General features: G+C 42.0%; 1 protein-coding gene across 1 annotated transcript in view; it reads left to right on the top strand.

Moving 5' to 3' along the window:
• VIPR1 (vasoactive intestinal peptide receptor 1) overlaps positions 1–24,222 on the top strand; it is a 114,978-nt gene that overhangs the window by 72,763 nt on the left and 17,993 nt on the right. Inside the window, exons 5-8 of the mRNA XM_048062361.2 lie at positions 1,394–1,494; positions 3,216–3,348; positions 20,332–20,485; positions 22,622–22,682. Of these exons, the coding sequence (XP_047918318.1) occupies positions 1,394–1,494; positions 3,216–3,348; positions 20,332–20,485; positions 22,622–22,682 (449 nt within the window). The remainder of the gene's footprint in view (positions 1–1,393; positions 1,495–3,215; positions 3,349–20,331; positions 20,486–22,621; positions 22,683–24,222) is intronic.

Genomic DNA, 24,222 nt, shown 5'->3' with positions numbered 1-24,222 from the left:
TGTCATTAGCAAGTACAGCAAGGTGGAACCTCAACTGTTCCTTAATGCAGTGCAAGTCCCTCCATGCTCTGCAGGTGGGCAAGCATAGGTATGGCCATATTCTGTAGACTCCATCAGTATATCAGGTAAATAAATTAGAAAAGAAGCCCTTGCTATGAACCACAACCCAAAGTTCTTAGTGATGTGGATTCACTGAATGAGGCTACAAAGACACGGTGCTTTTATCCTCTCTGAGCTCTGTGGTCCAAGGAACAGTATAGACATGACCAGTGTAGCCTTTGCACTCTGAAATTTCTGTTTTAACACCCCTCTAAGCTGGGTTGTGTAAATGCTAGAGGATTACCTCTCATCTCAGCCTCACTGGTCCTGAACAGCATCTAGTGCTTATCAAGGCCCATGAAAATAACCTATAAAAAATGTCAGCCCTTACTGTTATTAAAGAGTGTTTTCCCAGATAAGGCTGGGTTTAGATTTTCTGTCAAAACTGCTTTTTGTGGTTTTGGTTGGTTGGTTGGTTTACAGAAAATGGTGGCAAGAAGGGCAGAGAAGGGTCAATCAAGGGCCAGAAAAATAAGAACTTCTACAAGCTGGGTTGGACTCTCATAAAAACTTGGATTTTTCATTGATAAATGTCCAAATACCAACTGATCTTTTCTTTTTAATCTGAGGATCAAAATATATTGATTTAGTGTTGTTGGAGAGCCTTAGGAGAACTGGATTTTTTTTTTGCCTTATTTCCCCATTTTATTTAGACCAGGATTCCCTGTTGGATTTAAATCCCATGGTGCTCCATGTTCAGAGACTCCCTCTGTATGCAATCAGAGAAAAGCTGTGGACTAATTTCTAAATTAACATATATTTCTGTGTGTTCAATGAGAATACTTTAAGTTGGTTTGTTTTTTTTCTTGCCAAAACACAATGTTTAGCTTCCACAAAAGCAAAACCAATTTCCAGACCAGTTCTGTCCTCAAAATTCATTAATATAATGAAGCTGATCATGCTCACTGCCTCAGTGCTGACACATCAGTGCACTATTTAACTGAACATTAGTCGTTCTTGTTTCACAAGGTTATAACCATGTAGCTGTCTCTGCCAGCGTCAAATCAGAATCCTTCCTCTATGAACGTTTCCCTCGTGTAACAGTAACCTGGTTTTGGTGTAATCCAAGCTCTGCTGCAACCAGACACATTCCCCTTATTCACACCAGTGGTATTTGAATCATGTAGTCTGGCGGATGTGATTTTAAAGGGTGAAGGAGGTTTTCTTTAAGATAATGGAGTAGGGTGGTTCCCTCATTTCACCAAGAAAGTCAGGAAAATATCAGTAACAGGGTATTTGGGCAGATGTTGGCAGCTCTTTGAAAGTCTTGTTTTGCTTCTTTCCTTCATGTTAGCAAACGACATTCTATGGCACAGTCAAGACCGGCTACACCATTGGACATACCTTATCGCTCATTGCTCTCACGGCTGCTATGATCATTTTATGTCTCTTCAGGTAAGAGCACGAGCGAAAAAAGACAGAGGTAAGGGGGTGACTCAAAGGAATTGGTGGCTGTTTAAATACAAATAAGTCAACTGTTTTGACTATAGACCACGCATGGATGCAAAACACATCTAAGATGGACAGGAGAGGGATGTTCCTCCATCTTTTGGTATCAGTGTTTTATGATATATGATTTGTGGCATCTTTATGAGAGTTACAACCCTCAGTCCAATTATTTAAGGTGGGATTCATCTGACTAAATGTAAACTTTTACATGGTGGATCTCTGTATCTGAGATACCTGGTCAGAATAGTATGGATGGACATTATGGAATGATGCATTTCAGCTAAAGTAGGTATTCAGAATGGGACAGATGATTCATACCCCAAATCTACCTCCAGAAATGCATTTCAGAAATACTTCCTACTATAGCCCATGGAGCTCTAGGGCAAAACAGAGCCACCCAGAACCATATTAGACATGCTAGAGACTCTGAATCATGCACAAACTGAACAGATGTGATGTAGGACCTTCAGGAGACCCAGGCCCTTATGGATTGAAAGCTAGATATAGTAGAGCAAATTAAATGGCATTAGATGCCTAAGTTGTGGCATCTGAATTCATCCTCAGTTCCTGTTGTTTGTAATAGATTCAGGCATCTATAATTGGGTACCTCTACCAAACAAGCCTATACATGAGGCAATCTCCTGTTACAATGGTGTTTGTATGTAGGGAGAACAGCAAAAAGCAGACCTCCAAGAGTTGGAAGAACCTTCTAGATCCGATTCTATCTCCTTGTGCCACTCTCTGATGGCTTCCCTCAAATGTGTGATATGGTAGTCCGATTAATGACAATTTTAGACATGGTCGCCAAAGAAAGCTGTAGGAAGCAGTGTATGCTCTAGAGTAATTCTCACATTTTCTACACAAAAAAAAAAAAAAAACTATTAGAATTCTACACGAAAAAGAGTAATTTGACTTGGTTTCACCGCAAGAACAGAGGACTCAGCTCAGTCCCTTTATCTTGCCATTGTCAGAGATTAAGAGCATAAACTCTGCCGATGCACAGTAACTCATTAAAACATGGTAATTCGATCATGTTGCTGAGAGCGGTCTGTTGTGTTTCTGATAACTGAACAAAATACACTTGAAAAGCAGACCTGTTTGATGAAAATTCATCTTCAAAATATTGGTGGGCAAGGGACAGAAAAACCCTTGTGTTGTTCTTAATGTAATTAATAACTAGCCATTTTAAGTGAAAATATTATTCACATTGCTCCAGAAAACCTGCAATATGTGTTAATTTTGGCAGCAGCTGCTAATTTATTTCTCCCCCTGAAGAAATATTTCGCCTTTAAAAAAATTATTACAGTACAAACATTCTGTAGAAAACAGACCTTTATCGTGAGTGCAGTTTACTGAGTCAAAACTATTTCTTTTCCAATGGAAAGCAGTATGACGGACCTGTTTTCTATCATTCTATCTTTTGACTTTTTTTTCTGAGAACTGGAGAAGAAGCAACACTGCTACAGATATATGGAATGCCACATCTTTTGTGGCTTTAAAAAGGCTTAAGTGAATTTGCAGTGATTTACATCAGAACATTGTCTGTGTCAGGGTTTCTAATGTTTAATTGTAAGTCTATATCTTGGCAGAAGAAACACATAAATAGATAAATAATCTTTTTGAGAAGCCTTGTTATTCAGAAATCTTATTTCATCTCTCCTCAACAGAAAGCTACACTGTACTCGAAATTATATTCATATGCACCTCTTCATGTCCTTCATAATGAGAGCCATCGCAGTCTTCATAAAAGATGTTATCCTGTTTGAAAGTGGAGAAGCTGAACACTGCTTTGTGAGCTCAGTAAGTAGCTGTGCATAAGTTTCTGCCGCGTTCTGTTGCCTCTCTTAAACAATGTACCAAAAATTACTTTGCAAATGCATGTAAGACACTACCTTGGGAAGACTTCGATCTTTTTTTTTTTAATTTGAAAAGAAGCAAAAAGCTGATTGCTGAAGCTTAATTTGTGTGGGAAGGGCATAAAATAAATTACCACGTTGAAAAGTTTATAGACCTCTAGCCCCTTCTAAGGTCAAACCCACAACTTGGTCACTGCAAGATTTTGGGATTCCAGTCAATCCTGTGCCTATCTCCCAGTTCTGTGCTAATTTCTTAGATATTCTGATCAAAGACTTGCCATCCTCTGCTTAAGGATTCAATAAAGCCTTTCCCCTCAGTGGTGGTGGGAGATCCAGATTCAGATAACTCTGCAGGTAAAATACCAACACATGAGCTCCATGTGTAAAGTGCAATCACAGTCAGCTGAGATCTAACCAATATGTCCACTAGGGTCCAGACAGCTGTCCACCTCATTTTGAAGAAGGCACCTACATCTGGTGAGCTGGATGGCTCTCTGAGCTCCACTGATTGTATTGACCAGATCTCTGCACGAGTTCAGGCAGGAAATCTATATATAGACATCACTGTCTATTTTTCATCTGGATCTGTATCCCACACTAACGTGTAACTGTGAGATTTCCCCTCTGGGATGAAAAAGGAGGAGAATAAAGGAGTTGGTGTATTTTCTCCTCTTTCAGACTCAGTGTAATCAGCTGGAGCAAACATTAAGGCGGGAGAAGAGCTGTTAATCTAATGGCAGCGTTGATGCAAGAGGACATTAGTCATGAATAAATTTAAGCGGGAAACTGAAATCACCTAAATAGTGAGATGTGATCAGAAGTCATCAAAAAAAAAAAAAGGAAAGAAAGAAAGAAAACAACTCTATAATAAGTTCATAACATTAGATGAGCTACTTGCTGGCAATAGCAGGGGACTGGACACAGCAGTCCAGCAGATCTCTCCAAGACTTGTGTTTCTCTGCATCGTAAAGCAACAGAAAAGACTGTCTTTTCTCTTCCCAATCTCACCACCCAATCTCTTCCTTCCCTTCTGACTTTCCTGTATCCGTACCCTGAGTCCCACCCCTGCTGTTATAATGGCTTTTCTGCTTGAGCACCTCCCAGTTAATATCAAAGAGCAGCCTACTCCCATCATTTCCCTGAGAACTGTGTACACCATGTCCCCATCGCAGTGACCACATACCACCCACCCTCTGCTTTTTTTTTATTTTTTCCTCTGTGGTTCACTGGGATGTGTATTCTTCAGCAATGGGACTTTATTATGTAGGCCCATGAATGACAATGACATATAAACATGGATGAACAATTGTCTGGTGTCTGCTGCCACAGATAATTGCCAATGCTAATTGGCAGAGGAGCCAAGAACCCAATGAACCATGGAGTTTGACCTAACCTCTCACTCCTGTGGGAGTTTGCACCAGGTCGTGACTCAGGCATGATTGCAGAAGGCTCTGTGAGAAGTGTCTGCTGCCATAGTCCATCCTGAAGCACTTCTGTGTATAAATACTGGGCTTTGTCCTGCAGAATCTGTCGTTCCTGGAAGCCAGACTCATGGCTACCACCACTGTGTGTGTTTCTCCACGTCAGAGGATTTTAATGGGAAATGCCAGTGCAGGGTGAATGGTTGGATCCTAGAGAAGGGTTACAAAAGTATGTAGAATAAATTTGTCTCCACTACACAGGACTGAGCTTACCCCCTGCAGAATATGGGTGATATTTTAGGCGATAAGGAAAAAATACCTATATGGAATGCAATCACAATGCCTCTCCTAATATTCATCTGCTTGCAGACATAGTTATAAAATCCATTGAATTTATGTCGGGTTTGGTTGCGTTAGATTGGCTTGAGCTAGGTGAAATAATTGCATTGTTTGTGCTTTGAAATTGCAGGATATGATTTTGACTTGGGGGACAATGGGTACTAACTAGTTGATATATCCAGGGCCTACTATAGGATTTGTGGAAGGTTTCGTGTTTCTACTGATAATGCAAGATATGGCCTTGAGCTCATTCAGTCTGAGGAGAGATTTGAACAAACAATTTAATTTACTGAATGCTGTCACCACTATACTGTTTCAGAAGAGGGGAGAACCAAAGCAATAGAGGTCTTTTTATTAGAGGAGAAAGTACTGCACTTAGTTCCTTTGAGGAAAAAAGGACAAAAGCACCTCCCTTCTGAAACAGATTCAAGGATATATAAAATCCAGATGAATTACAACCTCTCCCAGCATTATTGATGAAGGGATCTGTTTCCTGAATTTGACCTTAACTGTTGCAGTAAGAAGACATAAAATTATGTTTTATGCACTAGCCACCTAAAAATATTTTAAGCTCGCCACCAACATATGTGCCAATGCTCCAACCTGTTAGGAATTCCACTTAATATAGATGAATATGTAATTGAAAAAAAATGTTCATAGGCTTTGCTGCAGCAGCATTTTTATTTCATTTTATCTAGTGTAGGAAAAGGAAACCTCAGTTACAGTGTTAATTCTATGGCAATTTAAACTGAAATAGTTCTGGGTTATAGAATCACAGGTTCATAGAACCATTTAGGTTGGAAAAGACCTTCAAGATCATTAAGTCCAACCATTGCCATTGTGTTCAACATGAATGCCCTGAAAAATAAAGTTTGTTGGATGTCTCTATGGCCAAAGAGAATGTGGCCACAAGCATTTCAGGGACTCAGGGCCAATGCTGCCAATCACTGAGCCATCACATGAGCCAGAACATGCACTGTGCACTTGATGGTGTTGGGGTGTGGTACCAGTAAACTGCTTACATTCCTTGGTTCATCTTCCTTGGTAGATCCACTCCTGAGGGAAAGAAAAGTCTTCCTGCTTCAGTGAAAAATTTATCCTGCCTTTCATGGGGCAGAAACCCTGAGCTGACAAGCAAGGCTCATTTGCATAAGTAAATGTAGCAGGCTTAAGTGACCGTTGATCCCAAGACCTACACAAAGTGGCCCAGGCCCTTTGTGCTGCCATAAGGAACCTCACCAGCAGCGGCTTTGCAAATGTCCCTCACTCCTCCTCTCCCCAGCTGCCCAAATGAATTAGGTGTGTCCTTAGGCGCATAGCAGCCTGTAGACTGACCTTTAGAGACAGGCGTCCTTCTAAAAGCACAGTGGGATTTTCCCATGGGAAACAAAGCACCACCAGTGACCTTGAACGTTTTAGAGGGGTAGAAACAGTATTGAAATCTCATGGCCATGTATACACACAGCTTATTGCCAAATGTGCCAACAGTCAGTGGTAGAGCGAACCTCACTTTCTTTGTCATGCCCTCAGTTGCAGTGTTTGTAATTATGTGAAACTGAATCATCATGTTGGCTTAAATTACTTTCAGATAGGTATATGCTCAAGTGTATTAGTGAATATGGGCTTTAAGCACCCAGATGTAGAGATGATCAGGCTAGGAGGGTTCTGTGAAATCGCCCACCCTGACTTCTCCAATAACTATTTGTTCCGATTCAATCAGAATACATTCAGTCTAATCATTTAGTCAATCATTTAGTCATCACTTAGTCAATCATTTCTGATGGAAAACTCATGGCAAGTGGCTTCATTGCATCAAACAGTTACTCATACTGCATGAAAAATTGCACCACTTTCCAGTCTGTATTTGACTGCATTTTTCTGTGTTCTTTTTTTTTGCTGCCAGACTGAAGAGCCCTCTTAGCAAATTTTAGTTTTTTCACATTAGCTTTCTCTAGGCTTTGTGACCTTCCATTTAGGCATTCCCACGCTTTGTCTTCTTCTTTCCTTCACTCTCTGGAAAATGTCGGGTGACGCTCAGTAGCCAAAATAGCAAACCTGGTAGAAGGATTGAACTGAACTCTTTGCTTGTCTTTTCATTTGATTTGGTGTGTGTGTGTGTTTTAATGGCTAAGCTTTGATTTAGTTTCATGAATGTAATATCTGGATAGCATAATGATGAACCACTTATGTTTCCAGCCTAGCTGAAGACAAAGAAGCCAACAGTTTGATATAAAGATTCAGTTCTACAGATTGAATTCAGACTTCTGCTGAGCTCTGCAAATTTGCCTTTGCTGAGAATCCAGCCAAGGGAGGGATCATTTCTCTTTGTCCTTTTGCATTCCAGTAAGACAATCAAATTCCAATGAGAAATTCTTCTTTGCAAAGGAGGGCAGGACCTTTAGCAATAGTGAGCATATATATGTCTCGTATTTTCAGAGTGGAAAATTAGTTTTTTAACATGAGCTGCCTCAGGCCAAATTGATAAAAGCTACAGGCTCCTACATAAACTTTATATACGGAAGTTGAAGATAGACACATTTTCTTTTCCAGCACATCCCCATCTGGATTCAAATCCATCCAACTTCATGAAGGAAGAGTGCTTTGATATGCAGGCTATTGTGAAAACTGGAAGAGTATGAGCCTTTTTATGCACTCGTGTAAAAATAAAACCGATACTCAGAAGGCCATAGGAAGGAAGAGTTTCTGACCTAGTGGTTGGAGACTGCATCTGGCCTCTAGACCAGGGAGCAGCAGAGCCAGGTTCTGCTGTAAAGATTTTTCCTGTGGCTTACCCAGCAGTCTAAGCCCTTCATATACACAGCCCCTGGCTAATCTGGTGGTGTTTTATAGGAGAGAAGGTCCCCTGCTCTGCTCTCTGAAGTTAAGAAAAAAAAAAAAAAAGGTTGGCAGGAGTCTGTGACACATCTGAGAAAGAGGGAGAGTTGGAAATTAGAGACATGGCCTTTTTATTGGGTTACATCCTCTGTGATAGACGTCTACTCTCACCTACACAAAAGAGGGCAAGCTCATTTTAGCATCACAAACTGGCGTCTGATGAACTTTGGCTGACTGGCTTGGGGGAAGAGTCTGGCACAACTCTGTCTGCAGACAATGAGAATTTTTCCCTTGACTTTAATTGGAATTGGGTCAGGCCCCAAAATGTGTAAATTCATCAGCTGGCACTTTTTCAGTAGTTCAGCTCATTGCCGCAGAACTGCTCCCCATCCACTGAATTCACTTGGACAAGTCAGGCACAAAGATGCTGCCTGAGATAAGGAAAGGCTTTAAAGTCTGTCCTGCCATGAAAATGAGACCCAGTATGAAGTGAGGATGGCCTCTTTTTGCTCAACTGTGTAGAGTGATGAAGACCCTCACCCTTCCCACCTGATAGACAGCAGCCACATTTGGTTTTCATCCCAAGGAGCAGCACAAGGAGAAAAAGAAAAATCACTGTTAGTGGAATATTTCTCACTCTGCTCTTCCACTCAAGTCTTACCTGAACCACTTTACCTGTCCAAAAAATTTCATGAAAGCCAGCCAAACAGTTTCTCTTGGCTTCAGGGACAGGTGTTGAAACACACTGGCTTCAGTTCTTCTTTCTGAGCTTTTTGACAGCATTTGGCTTCTACTTATGATTCTGCTGAGAATGTCTGTGGTGTTGCTGTCACAACACAAACCTAACACACCCATTTCCTTGGTCTACATTTTTACCACTAGGTTAGATAGATAGATTTGCTTGTACCTAGCAGTGGAATATTATCTTTATACTAACTGATATCCCCATATCTGCTGATCACTGCTACATTCAAAGTTTTACAGCAAAGTAAATGACAGAGAAAGAAAAATAACTAAAGACAGCTCCTGTATGTGATACAAATAAAAGTGAAAAAAGGAAAGAAAGGAAGGAAGGAAGGAAGGAAAGGAAAAGGAAAGAAAGGAAGGAAGGAAGGAAGGAAGGAAGGAAGGAGGAAGGGAGAAAGAGAGAGAGAGAGAGAGAGAAAGAAAGAAAGAAAGAAAGAGGGAAAGAAAGAAAGAAAGAAAGAAAGAAAGGAAAGAAAGAAAGAAAGAAAGAAAGAAAAGGAAAGGAAAAAAAGGAAAGGAAAGAAAGGAAAGAAAAGGAAGGAAGGAAGGAAGGAAGGAAGGAAGAAGGAAGGAAGAAAGGAAGGAAGGAAGGAAGAAGGAAGGAAGGAAGGAAGGAAGGAAGGAAGGAAGGAAGGAAGGAAGGAAGGGAGAAGGAAGGAAGGAAAAGAGAGAGAGAGAGAGAAAGAAAGAAAGAAAGAAAGAAAGAAAGAAAGAAAGAAAGAAAGAGAGAGAGAGAAAGAGAGAGAGAAAAAAAAGAAAGAAAGAAAGAAAGAAAGAAAGAAAGAAAGAAAGAAAGAAAGAAAGAAAGAAAGAAAGAAAGAAAGAAAGAAAGAAAGAAAGAAAGAAAGAAAGAGAGAAAAAAAGAAAGAAAGAAAAGAAACAAAGAAAGAAAGAGGGGAAGAAATGGGGCCGTTTTATGTTTGCCAAATCTCTTTCAAATCTCACACCAGCATTTTAAGGTTCACTTCACCAAAGGTATTGAGGCACTTCTAGAAAGGATCAGCAAATGGAGAGGAGGTGGGGGGAGAAGGAGAGACAAAGAGGCTACAGCTACATTCTTTAATTAACAGAGGCCTAACAGTGAAAATATTACCCATCAGCAAATAAAGCTAAAAATAAAAAATAATGCCTTCAAGTACACTTTGAAAATCAGGGCCAGAGTTAATCTGAGGTTTTACTGGCAAATTCAGTGATGAAGGGTGTGTGAAGCAATGAGAAGCTATAATTAGGTTTTGGATGTTTACTGCCCATGGCCAGCAGCAGCCATGAGCATGGGAGGTGGGCTATATATCTACCTCGACTTTTTCACGTTCTTGTTTGGAATTTAATATTAGCCAGAAACACTCCGCACAGGAATGTGGTATCTTACCATCTCTTCTAGAATAGAAGAGGTCTCCATCTGTACAAGCCACCATTCTGATATTTATGAAGGAGACATAAACCACCTCATACATGACATAGGAAGAGGGCATGCACACAGGTAATTGCTGTGGAGCTGCTGGCAAACAATAACCTCCTTTTTTGTTAGTGAGACAGCAGTTTCTGGCAGCCCCGTCTTTGCACAAAGACACAACTATGATTAGGGCTGGCAGTAGTGAGTAAAGAATAAAATGGGTTGGGAAGAAGGGTTGTGGTGTCTGGAGATGGAGATCTACTAAAATGATGTGGGAGAAAAAGGGAGCAAAGGTCTGAGTTTGGGAAGGAGAGAATGTGCAGTGTTGGAGAATGAAGAAAACCTTGAGTGTCAGAGAAGCTGGAGGTAAAATGATCATTTTGAGACAGGGAGGCAATGAATGGCAGTGGGGGATAAAGCTGGGTGCATGGCATGTGGCACTGGCGGCATGCCAGGCTAGGAAGGTGAGGAAGGTCCATGGATGCAGTGATCCATTCCTTAAAGGAGAAAGTATTAGATTCTGGGTCATGCCCGTTCTGCTCCTTGGACTGTTGTCATGCAACCCTTGAGCGGGTATAGACCTTGTAGACCAAGCTCTAACATGATTTTACATTGTTTTACTTGGATGAGTTATCCCTTACCTTTCTCCTTTGCTCCTGGAAATAACCCAGGAGTGAAGGTAGCAAGTTAGACTGTGGGAGAGCTCTGAAGCAGGAACTTCCTTTGAAAAAGTGACTTTATCTTGCCTGACACTGCAATGCCCCAGTCATGTGCTGGCACCTTACAGCAATGCAGAACAACAAGAGAACATGGGGCAGGTGTGGAGAAGGACATAATTAAAACTCTGACCACCTTCTCCCTTTAGTTGCTGATTTGTGGTTGAATTGCCTTATTACTGAAAATGTGTTCAGAAGTGCGGTTATCATTCTTCAGCTGATGAGCGTGAAATAAGGACAGTTACCCCATTTACCAAGACAATTCTATTTTTATGTTTAAGCTCAACTCTGAGTCATCTGACACAGAGGCTAGACCATCTAGAGCTAATCAACATCTTACAAATATTCACAAGACCAACTCCCCCTCCCCTTCCAAAAAAAAATCAAACTAATATTCCTAAGAGACAAAATAGAAAGGTCCAGGCCCTCAAGGCTGTCAGTTACATAACCCTTGTTAAAGTCAGCCGAAGAGAAATGCTTAAATAGCCGTGAGGATTGCAGTCACGGGGCTTAAACTTGCTTCTTCTGTGAGGTGCAGCAGACATAAGAGCTGCCTACGGAATTGAATAGATAGTGCTGTGTTTGAGGAGGCCTTCGTGGGAAGTGGGCTAGGCATAAAGTGCAGTCATGTGGACCACATTTTTTAGTTGGAGTAAATGAGTATAGCTCCATTTGTTTTAGCAGAATTCGCAAGGCTTCTGCCAGTTGAGGATCTGACCCTGCTGTGCTTTGCTGGGTTGGAAGCACATAAATTAGAGGTTGTTTTATGTAACTTCCGTATTAGCAGAGAGAGACTTCTAAATATCCTACCATTTTCAACTAGCTTTCAATTTGCATTAAAGACGTGAAAGCACGACGAAAAGACAAGGTTGCCTTAGGGGACTTTGGGGCCCATATGCATTTGGCTATTGCTAGAGCAATGATACTCAATCCAGAGAAATAATGCCCTACCCAGGCTCAGTCCTGGTCCAGCCCAGCCAGCACAAGTGGAAGCAGGGGCAGAGGAAAGAGACATGGAGATTAAGCCCAACATCCTTCCACAGTCATACTGGAAGCCAGCAAGACTTAGCTTGCTGAAGCAGTATGTGCGTGTGCATGCATATTGCTGTGTGGCACAGCTCATCAGTCTAGAAATAGCATTTCTGTTTTGTGAAGGCAGTGACAAATCAACAAGCTTACACACAAATCCAGGTTATAATGGCTTAATAAATTGCCCTGTGACAGCTGACATTCAGTAAGTATTCCAGTGTGTGCTTTTAGGCAAAGATGGGTGCATGAAAATGTAATGCATTGTGACCTAGAGGAAAGAAGGTTAAGATAAATTGAATTAATTTGCTATTGCTAAGGCTTAAGAGCACTCCCACATAATGTTTCTGGGGCACCGGTGTTGCAAAGCAGCATGTTAACAGGGAAAATCCGTGTTTGAGGTCTCCTATTTCTGTGTCTGATATAGATGGTGATCATGAGCCCTCTCTGAATTCAGATACGTTGATCTGTCTGCCGTACATTTTATAGGGATGACTTACAATTGAAGCTGCTAGGGCAGCAAGAGCTGAAGAATCTGTTATCAAGATGTAAAATTATTATTCTAATGAACGTCTTTAAAGACATTTTTTTCTTTATTTTAATTCCTGAAAGATGAAAAATTGCTTTAACCAAGGCTTTAAACTTGACAGTTTAGGTCCTCACAAACTAAAGGTTACATGCTCCAATCAGAAGCCACATCATCTCTATCATGATGACATTTTAAGAATTTCCTTCATCAAACTTCTTTACACGTAGAGAGTGCTAGGACTCAACACCCAGAATTTCCATGCATCTCCCACGGAAGCTTGCAGAGCCGCCCACTAGTGTAGCAATTTAGCATTTAAGATTGCTTGCTTGTCAGACTACATGACAGGGAAGGAAGAAAGGAGTCAAATGCCTCAAGTGGCTTAGGAGAAGTCTTCTTTGAATAGACCTTGCTTCCCTTTCATGGTAGAACATAAACATTGCGGGTCTTTTTTATTTGATTACCTGTTTGATTCTAGCCTACAACTGCAATTAAAGAGAGGGAAGAAATAAGCGGTGGCTTTGTGCCAGCCTGTCTTGTTTGTTTGTTTTTAATTTGCTTTATTTTTCTGTTGTTACACAAAAGGAGGAGCGTGCCAAGGGCAAGTTAGCACTTTTCTTTTCCTTTTATTTTTTGTGGCTAAGCAAATTGGCTTGACCTAAACGCTCATTTTCGGAGAAACAGAATCACCCAGTAAGAACCTGTTTTATTTCTGTCAACAATTCCCATTGACGTCATGCAGAATTTCTGTAAATTATGCCTCCAGCATGAAGCCCTGTTGAAGTCAGCAGGGGCTTTGCCATTGGCCTCTGTAGGGTCAAACCATCACCATAATTGTCTCTGAAGAAGACTAGACACAGCAGCAGAAGGCTGAGATAACAAATTGATATTCGCATTTTCAGTTTGCCAAGTCAACTTCTGGAAATGTCTTCTGTACTGCAGCTCCTCCTTCAGGACCTTGGATGGGGCATACTCTTCCATTTTTCTGTCAAAGCCAACTAAGTAGTGAAAAGATAATATATAAAAGCCAGTAGCCTTAAGCATGGAAATGAGACAAGAAATAGGTGTAGGCTTTAAAGATAGAACTTTGCACCTTTGCCAGCTCCTCATGAGAGGGCTAAGCCAGGATCAACAGTCACTATGGAATAACCATCTTCCTAGGGAAAAGTTCACTGAACATCATCCTCACCTTTCCTTTCTTAACAGACGCAGTAATACCTAGGCCAGTATAGTGTATCTATTCCCTATCAGCTTATTTTTGTCTTGGAAAGTAACCAAACGTACAAAAGGCAGATTAAAAGCATAGAGAAACACCCTGTGAAAAACAAAAGCATGTATTTGGAAATTAAGTCTATCCTGACATCTCCATGCAACATGCACAGAATTTAGCGGGCCATGCAGAGCTACGGATAGTGGCATACAATATTTATGTTGTAAAACAATTGGTAATTGGATAGCCGTATGAATTCCAGTGTCCAGATGATAGTGAGATGAGGAAATAATCATATTGCGCAATCAAATCAGCAGAGCAATTATCTGGTTATTACATCTTCATTATAAATTACATGATGCCTTGGCTGAGGTGGACATCTCAACAGAAGAATAGCTGGGATGGGATTCAGTCTGATTTAGGCATGTGGGACAGGAATCAGTTCAAGACTCCTGTGTTTAGCTATGATTAAGACTAAAATGACACTGTAGTTATGGAGATGTAGGGCAAGGCCATTCCTGTGCCTGGAGACCCAAAATTCAGCATCGACAAGCAAGGTGGTATTGCTGTGTGCTACACCATCTTCCAGCCATGCCTTGGAAACAGGATCACAAGTGGGATTTATATAAAGCTTTTAAATAACATCAAGGAAGCCTCCTTGACCAGGCTGGGGAGAAGAGCAGCTGTTGCTGTGGGCAAATTCAGCATGAGTCACTCAAGAACTAGCCTTTCGGACAGGTCATGTCCTCTGGGCAACATAAAAGAAAAGTGCTGGATAAATCTGTCACTGAGAAAATGAGTTTTCATCAGTCTCCTGTTGAAGAGACCAGCAGAAATCTCTGTGTAAATCTCTTCATCCTGCTTCGGTGGTGGTAGCCCAGGTAAAAAGACCCAAGTACCTTAAAGGAGATTTAGAGGCCTCCACGTTTCATGATTAATTGCAATCAATCTGAGCCCATACTTTTGCCAAAGGCGCTAGGGACTGGGCTGAAGGCAATGCTCCAACTTCATAAATAATGCCAGGTGCTGCAGCATTGCCCAGGATTGCATGTGGTGACTTAAATATAACTTTAAGTTGGCTTAAATATATCTTGGTGCCCTGCCACAAACCCCTCAAGCCGTGTTCCACACTACAGCAAGATGCAGAGTTTGAAGGTGCAAGGACATGGGGGGTGCACAGGGGTCCCATCCATGCAGGGACATGGTCATACATGTATGACCATGTGGAGGTCAGGTCAGTTCTCCTGATGGGAAGTCCAGTGCTTGGGGTGATGAGACTCAGGCAGACCATTTACATCACCGGGCATCCCCAGGCCAGCTATAGCCTGTGGGGTGGGAGAATGATCAATCATTCAGGTGCACATTTGTACTTGATTGGATTTAGATCTTTCTTTAACCCCAATGCTAAACCTGTAGCACACCATCTCCCCAGAAGAAAAGCCAAGAGAGATTTGTGCTGGTGCAGTGATGATCTCTGGTGCACAGCAGTGTATCTATAGTTACCTGAATTATTTTTTTGTAGAGTTTTATTGCATTCACAGGAGGCTGCTGTACGCACATGTGTATGTTGTGTGTGTACCTCCATCAAAACCTCATCCTCCTCGGACTAGCTCCTGTCCAGCTAAGCTACTTATACTGAGCTAGAGAAATTCTTGACCAGCTGGTCAAGACTGACAGTGCTTAGCAGTTAATAACGAGCAGAGATACCTTGAGCACAGTTATTATCTCTGATGAGTAGGACATATGTGTATTTAATGCAACAACAGGTTCAGATCTGTGTTAATCACTGCCCCCAGCATCTGGACTGCATTTCTCTGGGTAGGTCAGACAGTCACTACATCAGTTTTACAAGAAAAATGTTTTTTTTTTTCTCAGGGCTAGCATTAAAGCATAAAGAGCTTCTAGGCACAGTACAGAGCCTGGTAGCCTGTGGTCATTGCTTTGCCTTGTTTTTTCCACCCTTATGCCCTTTCTCTTTACCCCTCTCTCAGAAAGCCTGGTTGTGTCTCGAGTGTATTTTTCCTATGATCTGACAAAGTGGGCTGTGGTTTTTGCAGCTACTGTGTAGCACATCAACTCTGTACTGCATGCTGGCTGTAGTAGCTCTGTTGTTTTACCACCATTACAGTAAGCTTTGAATTTGACCCACTATTGACATCCTAAAATTTTTGCCCAGCTTCTCAACTAAGTATATTTCTTTGAGTCATGCCAGCAGTCTAATGACCCATGTGCTTCATCCCTACTCACCCCTTCCTTTTTGGAAGGACAGTCTACATCCCTAAGTATCAACAGCCCATTAAATATTTTCCCTAAAATGACTGTAAGATGTTCTCTTTCAAAGCAATGCAATCTCTTCTACCTTCTCTATTCCTTTGTTAGCTTTTAGACCATTATGCTTCTCCATGTCTAAATCAGTGTGATCTCAGAGCAGCTCTGTCTAGGAGGGCAATAAATGCCCAGCATGACATGGAGTCATTGCTTTGAAAGCCAGGAGCCTGTTTCCTACCCAGAAAGCAGACATTCACACCCATATACTTGTAAATGGGAATGCTAAATACTCTGACCAGCAAGACAGCATTTTGCATGTTTTTTGCACAACTAACGTGAAAATAATAGAAAATCATTTCAAATATGTGTTTAAATTTGAGGAGACTAGACTTTCTTTCTAGTGTACTTCAGGACATTCAGGCACTGCAATAAATAAGATTTTTCCATTACTTGCTAGCTCAGCACCTTTAAGGATTCTCCGTAATGGGCAGACTTTTGCCATCTGACAATGGACATCTCATATCCTTTAAAATGTCTGTGAATGTCCCAATGATATCACTGTCCCATCACACAGCACTTAGGAAAGTGATACAGAGCCTGTAGATCTCCATCCTTCTGGAACAGCAGCTGGAAGCCCAACAAAATACATGACAGTGCCTACAATGTCATAAGCAGCCTACTGGTAAGCAGCTGAATCTTGCACAGCTTCTCTTTTTCAGATAGTCCTCAGTTAAAGAGTCCAACATAGATGGTTGGCCACAGTAAGGCAAGGAAGGCCCATGCAGAAGCCCTAAAGCATGCCTCATCTCATCCTCAAGGAAACTTCTGTAATAATTAAGATGAAATTTTCTTATTGACTATGATGAATTTAAAGAAAAGCACAAAAGTGCTGGTCTGGGATCAGAGAGATTTCCTTCCCTCCTTAGCTGGAGGCAGAATCAGTCTCCACAGTTAGTGGCCAGAAGCACAAGTGGAAAGGAAGGGGACCTTAATGGGAAAAGCAAATATCCCATGTCCCAAAGAGGGAAAGCAGAGAGGAGACACTTGGGTAGATACCACACCAGCAAAGCTGGGGAAGACCATCTCACTGCAAGGTCTTGAATGGACATGAGCAGGGCAAGCTGCCTGGAGAAAGACAGGGAAATGGGTTGTTGTAAATGAGGTAGTGGAAGGGAAAATAGAAAAAAAAAAAAAAAAAAAGAGTATTGTAATGCTGCTTCTCCTGTTGAAATGCCTTTTCTAAACATAACCTGTATTGGTCTTTCAACACTGACACGTTGTGAGGTCTGATCTTTAATGAAAGAAATCTTCTATGAGATGTTATAGCTCATGTCTGCCTAGTGCCTGTCATCTAAAGGGTAAAGCATCTTAGGTAAACACAGATTTTGTTTCCCAGCATTGTAACAGCCATTCTGAGGCTGAATACAGCTGATGAGAAAGGCAGAGACCCATTATCAAGGGCTGCATGCAATAATGAAGAGGCCTCTCAAAAGCCAGGAAGGGCTGATTTCTGAATGTGTCACAGAGCTGGCTGTCAAGGAGGATTCAAGGGAAGAACAACACTGCAGTCAACAGTGAAACTGCATCTCTCTGTGAAATAGATGCTCTGGTTTAAACTTACCCGTCTTAGGTAAAGGTAGCAAGAAACCCAGGCAGCAGGGAAGTATCATAAGTACCACGAGTACCATGAGTTAGTGATAGAGCTTCACTGTAGGCACCCAGATAAGCTTGGTCCATGCCAGTGCATCCAAATCTGTTCCAGTGCAGGACATCCCTGTGTCATAGGGGATTCCAGGCTGCAAAACATTATTGCCATGTGCTTGCATTGATGCATGAAAATATCTTTTCTCCAGGTAAAGCAAAAAATGCCCAGGGTGGTAGCAACTGCTCAAATAGCCCAGTATCTCCCAACACAGAGCAGAGAATTGCAAAGCTACAGCCCCCTTAGGAAAGGAGTTGACAAAAACCAGCTGTTGCCCATGTTTATGATTTGCCTCAAGGCTGTAACAAGGCACTAGCACTGTGTTATTAGGGAAGGAGGTGAAGGCCAGAGAGTACTACAAAAGTAGCTGCCATTGCTCATGGGAGAAGAGGTGATGGATATGGTCTTCCTTACTTGAGGATATTGCTGCTACAGCTGTAGTTCAGTGCAGTTTCCTCTCTGTGACAGCAGTAGTTCTGCAAACTCAAGTTGGGGATTTCTGTCCAACAGCCTCTCTTACACAAAAGAAATCACACACATTTTTTGTGAGGTGTCTTTCCTGATTCTGTAGACCATCCCAGCCCCTTGTGGCATGCTCCAGTCACAGGACTCTGCTGTAGCTCCAACACAGCCATCCAGAAAGGATTCCCCCAAAATTCATTCCCCAAAACAAATTCATATTTGAGGAGTGTGGGGTTGAGATGCATGAAGTTTGCTCCCTTAAACCTCATGTCTCACCTGCAAGCTGCTGAATGAGGGCCAAACACTGCTGAGCACACTCACACCAGTGAATCCCCACTGGCTGCAGACACACCAAGGCTTCAGGCAAAAGAAATGAGGTGTGTCAGTGTCACACAGCCATATGCACACCAAGGCAGGGAGAAACGAAGAGCACAGGGATGCCACGGGGAGCAGGATGCCACGTCCCGAGCCCTTGTCAGCTCAGCTCCGTGTCACCTTCGCTGCCTGGGAGTGAAGTGCCTGCTCCGCCTCCACCTTCCCCCATCACCACCCTGCAGCAAGTCTCTGTTTATGCCATCTGCCTCACAGAGGGGAGGTGAAGTGCATATAAATTGATTAGCAGGAGCCTGTGAGGATCCCCCAGCGTGACATACTGGCGGGTGCTAGGAGAGGGTTGAATTAATTTTGAGTGATCAGCGGGGAAAAGTCTCTCTCCAAAACACGTTGCGCCGAGAAAACATTTTCTACGCTTCCTTTTCAACCGGTGGGTTTCATAGCAACTGTTTTCAGCAGGAGAGGTGAGCAGGGGGATGTGTGAGCTTGTCCCTGGTGCAAATCAATTACTGCTCTAACTTCCCCGTAGTGCACACGCAGAGCACCAAGGGCAGGCTGCTAACAGAGAGTGCTGTGAGCCGGGTCCTCGTGCCCTCGTCCCAACAAGAGCAGGGCATAACCCAAGCAGACTCACTTAAGCCAGCTGAATCAGCATCTCGAGGATGTTTAGACAACATGGATTTGTGCAATGATGCAACCAATGCTTTTCTGTAAATCTGTAGGGAATAGGGACCCAGCTGTGGACCTGGATCCGTCAGGTGCTGGGGCATTGGCCAGGGCTCCCATACCTCTTGGGACATCTGACTTCTGCCTTCAGGTGTTTTGCAGCAGTTTTCACCCTGAGTGCCAGATAGAAATTTCCCATTCTTTTTTTTTTTTTTTTTTTAATTTCTAAGCTGACTGTTCCCACTGCCTGTAAATCATCCTACTTCTGTGCTGCAGTGAAATCTTCGCAGCAAGTTGCAGTGTTTAATTATTCATTTTCCGAGGAAAAATAATCCTCTTTCCCTTTTCAACTCTCCCCTTCCAGTGCAATCAAATCTGTCCATGCTCATTAGTGTTTACCTTCTTTTGCCTCCTTATCCTTTTCTTTATTTAAAAAAAGATGTGTCACGGGTCTTTACCGAGCATTCACAGCCCTTTGTAGACTTGACTTTCTTCAAACCCCTGTCTCAGACCCCTTCAGTTTTTGCAATATCTTCCAGGCCACAGAGTGATTATAATTGGACTTTGCTTTCAAGGGCAAATTCGTTTATCGTTGTTGCTGTTTTTATTATTTTTATCCTGGGCAGTCAGTTTGTTCAAGTCAGAGCCTTCACTTCTTTGGGTTCAGGGGGACAGTTAATACTAGCAAGCAGCCCCACTGAGAATGATGGGGGAACCATGATACTGTGATGCCCAAGTCACTCGAGATGTTGTTCATCGGGACACTGATTCTGGTGGCAAAAGTAGCATAAAAAGTTCCCACTTCCTCTTGTTTCCTCTCCAGTGCAGATCACCTCCACCATGCCAAATAAAGGGTTTGTGGGCTATACCGCCCAGTCCCTGGGTTGCTCTCAGTTCAAAGTAGAGCCTTTTTGGAGGGTTCTTCTGAACCAGGGCAATGGTTTGCCTCACACCTTAGACCCACAAGCCCTCCCCAGCCCGGCAGAGGGGCTGGAAACTGCCCATCGGGACAAGACCTCCCAGCGTCCACTCTGCCACTAAGCCAGCTCCCCACACCCAAACCCTACAGAGAGAAGCACCACGCTGGTAGGGATCATGGTCACAGCTTAGCAGGGTTACCAGGCTTGAGTGCATCTATCTGCGGGCTCACACAGTCAAACAGTGCCCAGAGCTGAGCTGGCTCATTTGAGGATGCACTCCGTACACAGATGTTTACTGCTAATTTGGTGTTTTTGCTATGGAAACATGCTGCAGTTCACCACTCTTTTTTTCTTCTCTTCCAGGTAGGCTGCAAAGCCATGATGGTTTTCTTCCAGTACTGTGTCATGGCCAACTTCTTCTGGCTCCTGGTGGAAGGGCTGTATCTTCACACCCTGTTGGTCATCTCCTTCTTTTCGGAGAGGAAGTACTTCTGGTGGTACATCTTGATTGGCTGGGGTACGCATCTTCTCAAAGCTGAATTCCAGGAGGTGATCTGGGCAGGCGTTTTTAACGGCAATTTAATCCCCAGACTTGGAGGTTCAAGGGGGACAGAGATGTCCTATATGTTACATTGCAGACTAGAATTAAGTACAACCAGGAGCAAGATCGAGTGACTGGAGGAGTTTAACAGTATTAGCCTAAATTTTCAAAGGTATTTAAGAGCTCAATTTGTGCTAGGTTTGTTGAGAGTTGGCCACCTCATTATCTTACAGGACTGTTGACTCCATCACATTTATAGTGAGTTGTTCCTACTTGATCCTGGCTGGGGTCCCAAGGTTGTATCACGCTTTGACCTTAAATTGTAAGGGGGGATCTCAACTAAGCAGGACTCCTGGGCTGAACCCAACCCTGCAGTCCCTTGCTCTCCTTCCCTTACTGAATTCAGGCTAGGTAGCTATCTTGAGATCCCATCACCTGTGTGCTAAAGCTGATAACCTTCTGCTCGCTGCATTCATGATTTCTCCAGCTTTAATGTGAATCCAGTCACACACAAAAATAAAAAAAAATAAAAAAAAAAAATAAAATAAAATAAAATAGTAAAATAAAATAAAATAAAATAAAATAAAATAAAATAAAATAAAATAAAATAAAATAAAATAAAATAAAAAAATAAAATAAAATAAAATAAAATAAATAAAATGCTGAGGAAGGCAAAATGAAACTCCTCACAAAGTTGCCCAGAGCTGAACTGCAAACTTACACAAACTAATCCTACTGTATCAACTTTTTTCTGCAAAGAAGAAACAGATCTCTTTTCCATTTTAAGCCATTTATCTGAAGTTTTATGTATGAAGCAAAAATGGCTTTCTATTCCATGTTCTCAATAGCTGAAACCGGGAAATAATTAGAGCAGGGAGTAATCTTGAAAAGAAAGGGAAAAAAAATAATTTCTGTCGTCTACGGGGGTATGCCTGGACTCAGGATTTGACCAGTTAGCCGTAGAGTAACTTCCATTGAAAGTGACAGGAGTTACGCTCGGGTTCACACTGCAGAAGACGATTCTCCATGCTATAAGCATAAGAAGAGGTGATGTTAGCAGGCCTTGTTTCAGATGCAGTTAATCAGGTTAGACCTTCTTTAAACCTGCCTTGCACATAGATACTCTTCCTTTCAGCACAGTACAGCTGAAAGATTTTTAAAAATGTATGATTTTAAAGGAAATGTCTTGCATTGGTAATGTGTTCAGAGGTTGCTAGGGTAAGGAAGGGCAACTCAAGGAAATGACAGGAGCTTGAAGGATTTTTGGCCTTTCAGTCATCCATCATTTGCAAGAGCATCAGTGATGTGTCTGAAATGGATCATGCAAGAATTAATGATTTGGACACACTCATTACTGTTCTGTTTGCATTTGGAAATCACTAGTAATACACAGTGTACAATACTGTGACTAACACAAAGTGGAGATATTCCTTCCTGGCATATTTCCAACCTAAATCTAATCAAAGAGGAAAGAGGGACCACAAGGATGGAACAGGACCACCCTAGACAGGGAGAAGATTATGGAGTGAGGAGAGAAGGCAGGTTCATATGGCCAGCTACTGTCATCTCCACATGAACTCCCTTGGTAGTGCAGATTCCAGGCTCCAGGCTCCCTTGATAGTGTAGATTCGGGCAACACAGTCAGGGGGGTCCAAAGTACTACTCCTTGTCCTAAAGGAAACATCTAAAATAGCTCAGAAGGTCTCTGTCTTAAAACTGCATGTTTCTCTCCACTGATGCTAGTGTGGTAACTGCCTTAGTTACTGGTGTCCACACTGAAAGTCTAAAGCAATTCCTGTTCCTTGTGTTTCACCATCACCAGGTTTTTTTTTGCTTTTGTTGTTGTTGTTATTTGTTTGTTTGCATTTGGCTTTGCAACAGGATGATAAATCTGGTAGGGAGCAGTTTACAGGAAAGTCACCTTACGGGGCCAGTGGGAGAGAAAGGCAGCGTGTTGTGTTAGGCACGTGAGCACCAAAGGCGTGAAGCATTTGCCCACTGTTAAGGGAAGGCATCACATCAGTCACTCAGGAGAGATGGAGTGTGGGGGAGATCAGTCTTCAAAATGTGAACGATGATTTGTAACTGTAGCGTCATCTCTTCTCTCACCAGGTGCCCCCTCCGTGTTCATCACTGCTTGGACTATTGTGAAGATTTACTTTTTCAATGTTGGGTAAGCCCGTGAACTCAATTCTCTTTTCTGTATAATTCTTCCTTCCTTAATATCCAAGGAAGGCCAAGGAAATGCCTGCAGCTGTAGAAATCCAGTCATCCTTCTGTAACCCCAAAGGCAGTCAGAGCAGAGGCTTCCTTTGCCCTGCCACCACGCACCAGGAAATTCCCCCAGACCTCCATGAAGACACACAGTTACATGAACTTAAGCTTACTCTCTTTGTTTCCCAGTCTGATAACGAGGATATTTGTGGGGAATTTGTGACCAGTCCCCAACGGTCCCATTAGGTGCACCAGCTTAGCAGCTGCCCCACACTCAGAGCAGCGCTTGACATCCTGCAGAACTGGCCCTATATACACTTGTGCAGCACAAACTTAATAAACACACCCATTTTTATCCCACAGAACAGCTTTAAAAACTCTTGATTTTTTTTCCAGACAAATCTTGGGATCTGTTCTTCATCCTCTTTAACCTAACAGCTGCCTTTGATACTTTATATATGAAACAGACAGAATACAGATAAGTAAATGAGACAGATATTTGAGCTACCCAAGGAGATATGCAAGTAAACAGGATCTGATCCTGCAGCCCTCCCTCATGCTTTGACTCAAGCAGTCAAACCAGAGTAATTTGAAATGCTTTTATGAGAAAACACTCTGGAGAGTTACAGAATCAGGTGTTCATTATGTACTCACTGTGCATACACTGGCATCTTGCATTTACAGCATATGGTTAACTCCATTTTCTCCCTTGCATTCTCTCTCTCCAAATGTGTCCTGATTTGTCCTTATTTCAGTAAGAGAAGCAGCTCAGATTTCTCATTGCGTTTTTGATGTATAGTCATGCTAACACATTTCCTTAGGGCTACTGAATTCTTTTATGGTTTCATTCTATGTGCATAAAACTGACCTTATTTACTGTGTTAATAAATAGCCCCCAAAATGAGAAAGAGACCTAAGGATTTAACCACTATGACTACCAATTCTTCTTACTATATATTCCCACTCAGCTCCAGCAATTTTTAATAAAAATACAGACTGCTTTGCATTTTCTGGAGGCTTTAAAATGCTACATTTTTGCACCAAGCAAAACAGAGTGTGAATTTACAGGATATTTTAATACCTAATGTAGATATTTTTTTCATATTAAAATGACCTACAGAGAAAAATTACAAGAAATTAACCCAGATTAAATAAAACCTAATTATGTAAGATTTGTTAAACAGTATTAAGCCTCTGTTGAGACATTCTAACTCCAAAGTAAAGTGACCTTCATTCAGACTGCCTGAATTTATTTTAAAAATGAAGTGCACTAGACATAATTAGGGCCACTTTAATTCTAAATGAAAGGGCAGCGTGCACCTGACTAAGTATAAACATCTGTATCTGAGCAATTCACTCTAGCCTCCTCTAATAGCCAGTGGAGATTTAGCCAGTGTGGTCCATGGAGGGTAGTTCTTTAGTAATTCTTCTCAACCTAAAGGTGATGCTTAAAATAGGTCTTGGGAACTGTGCCCTAAATGTGAGTCTCTCCATCTACC

Source organism: Anser cygnoides, chromosome 2 (genome assembly GCF_040182565.1).
Source record: "Anser cygnoides isolate HZ-2024a breed goose chromosome 2, Taihu_goose_T2T_genome, whole genome shotgun sequence".
In the NCBI taxonomy this organism is placed as follows: Eukaryota; Metazoa; Chordata; class Aves; order Anseriformes; family Anatidae; genus Anser; species Anser cygnoides.
The sequence above is the reverse complement of the archived record's forward strand: the minus strand, read 5'-3'. Positions and strand labels throughout refer to the sequence as shown.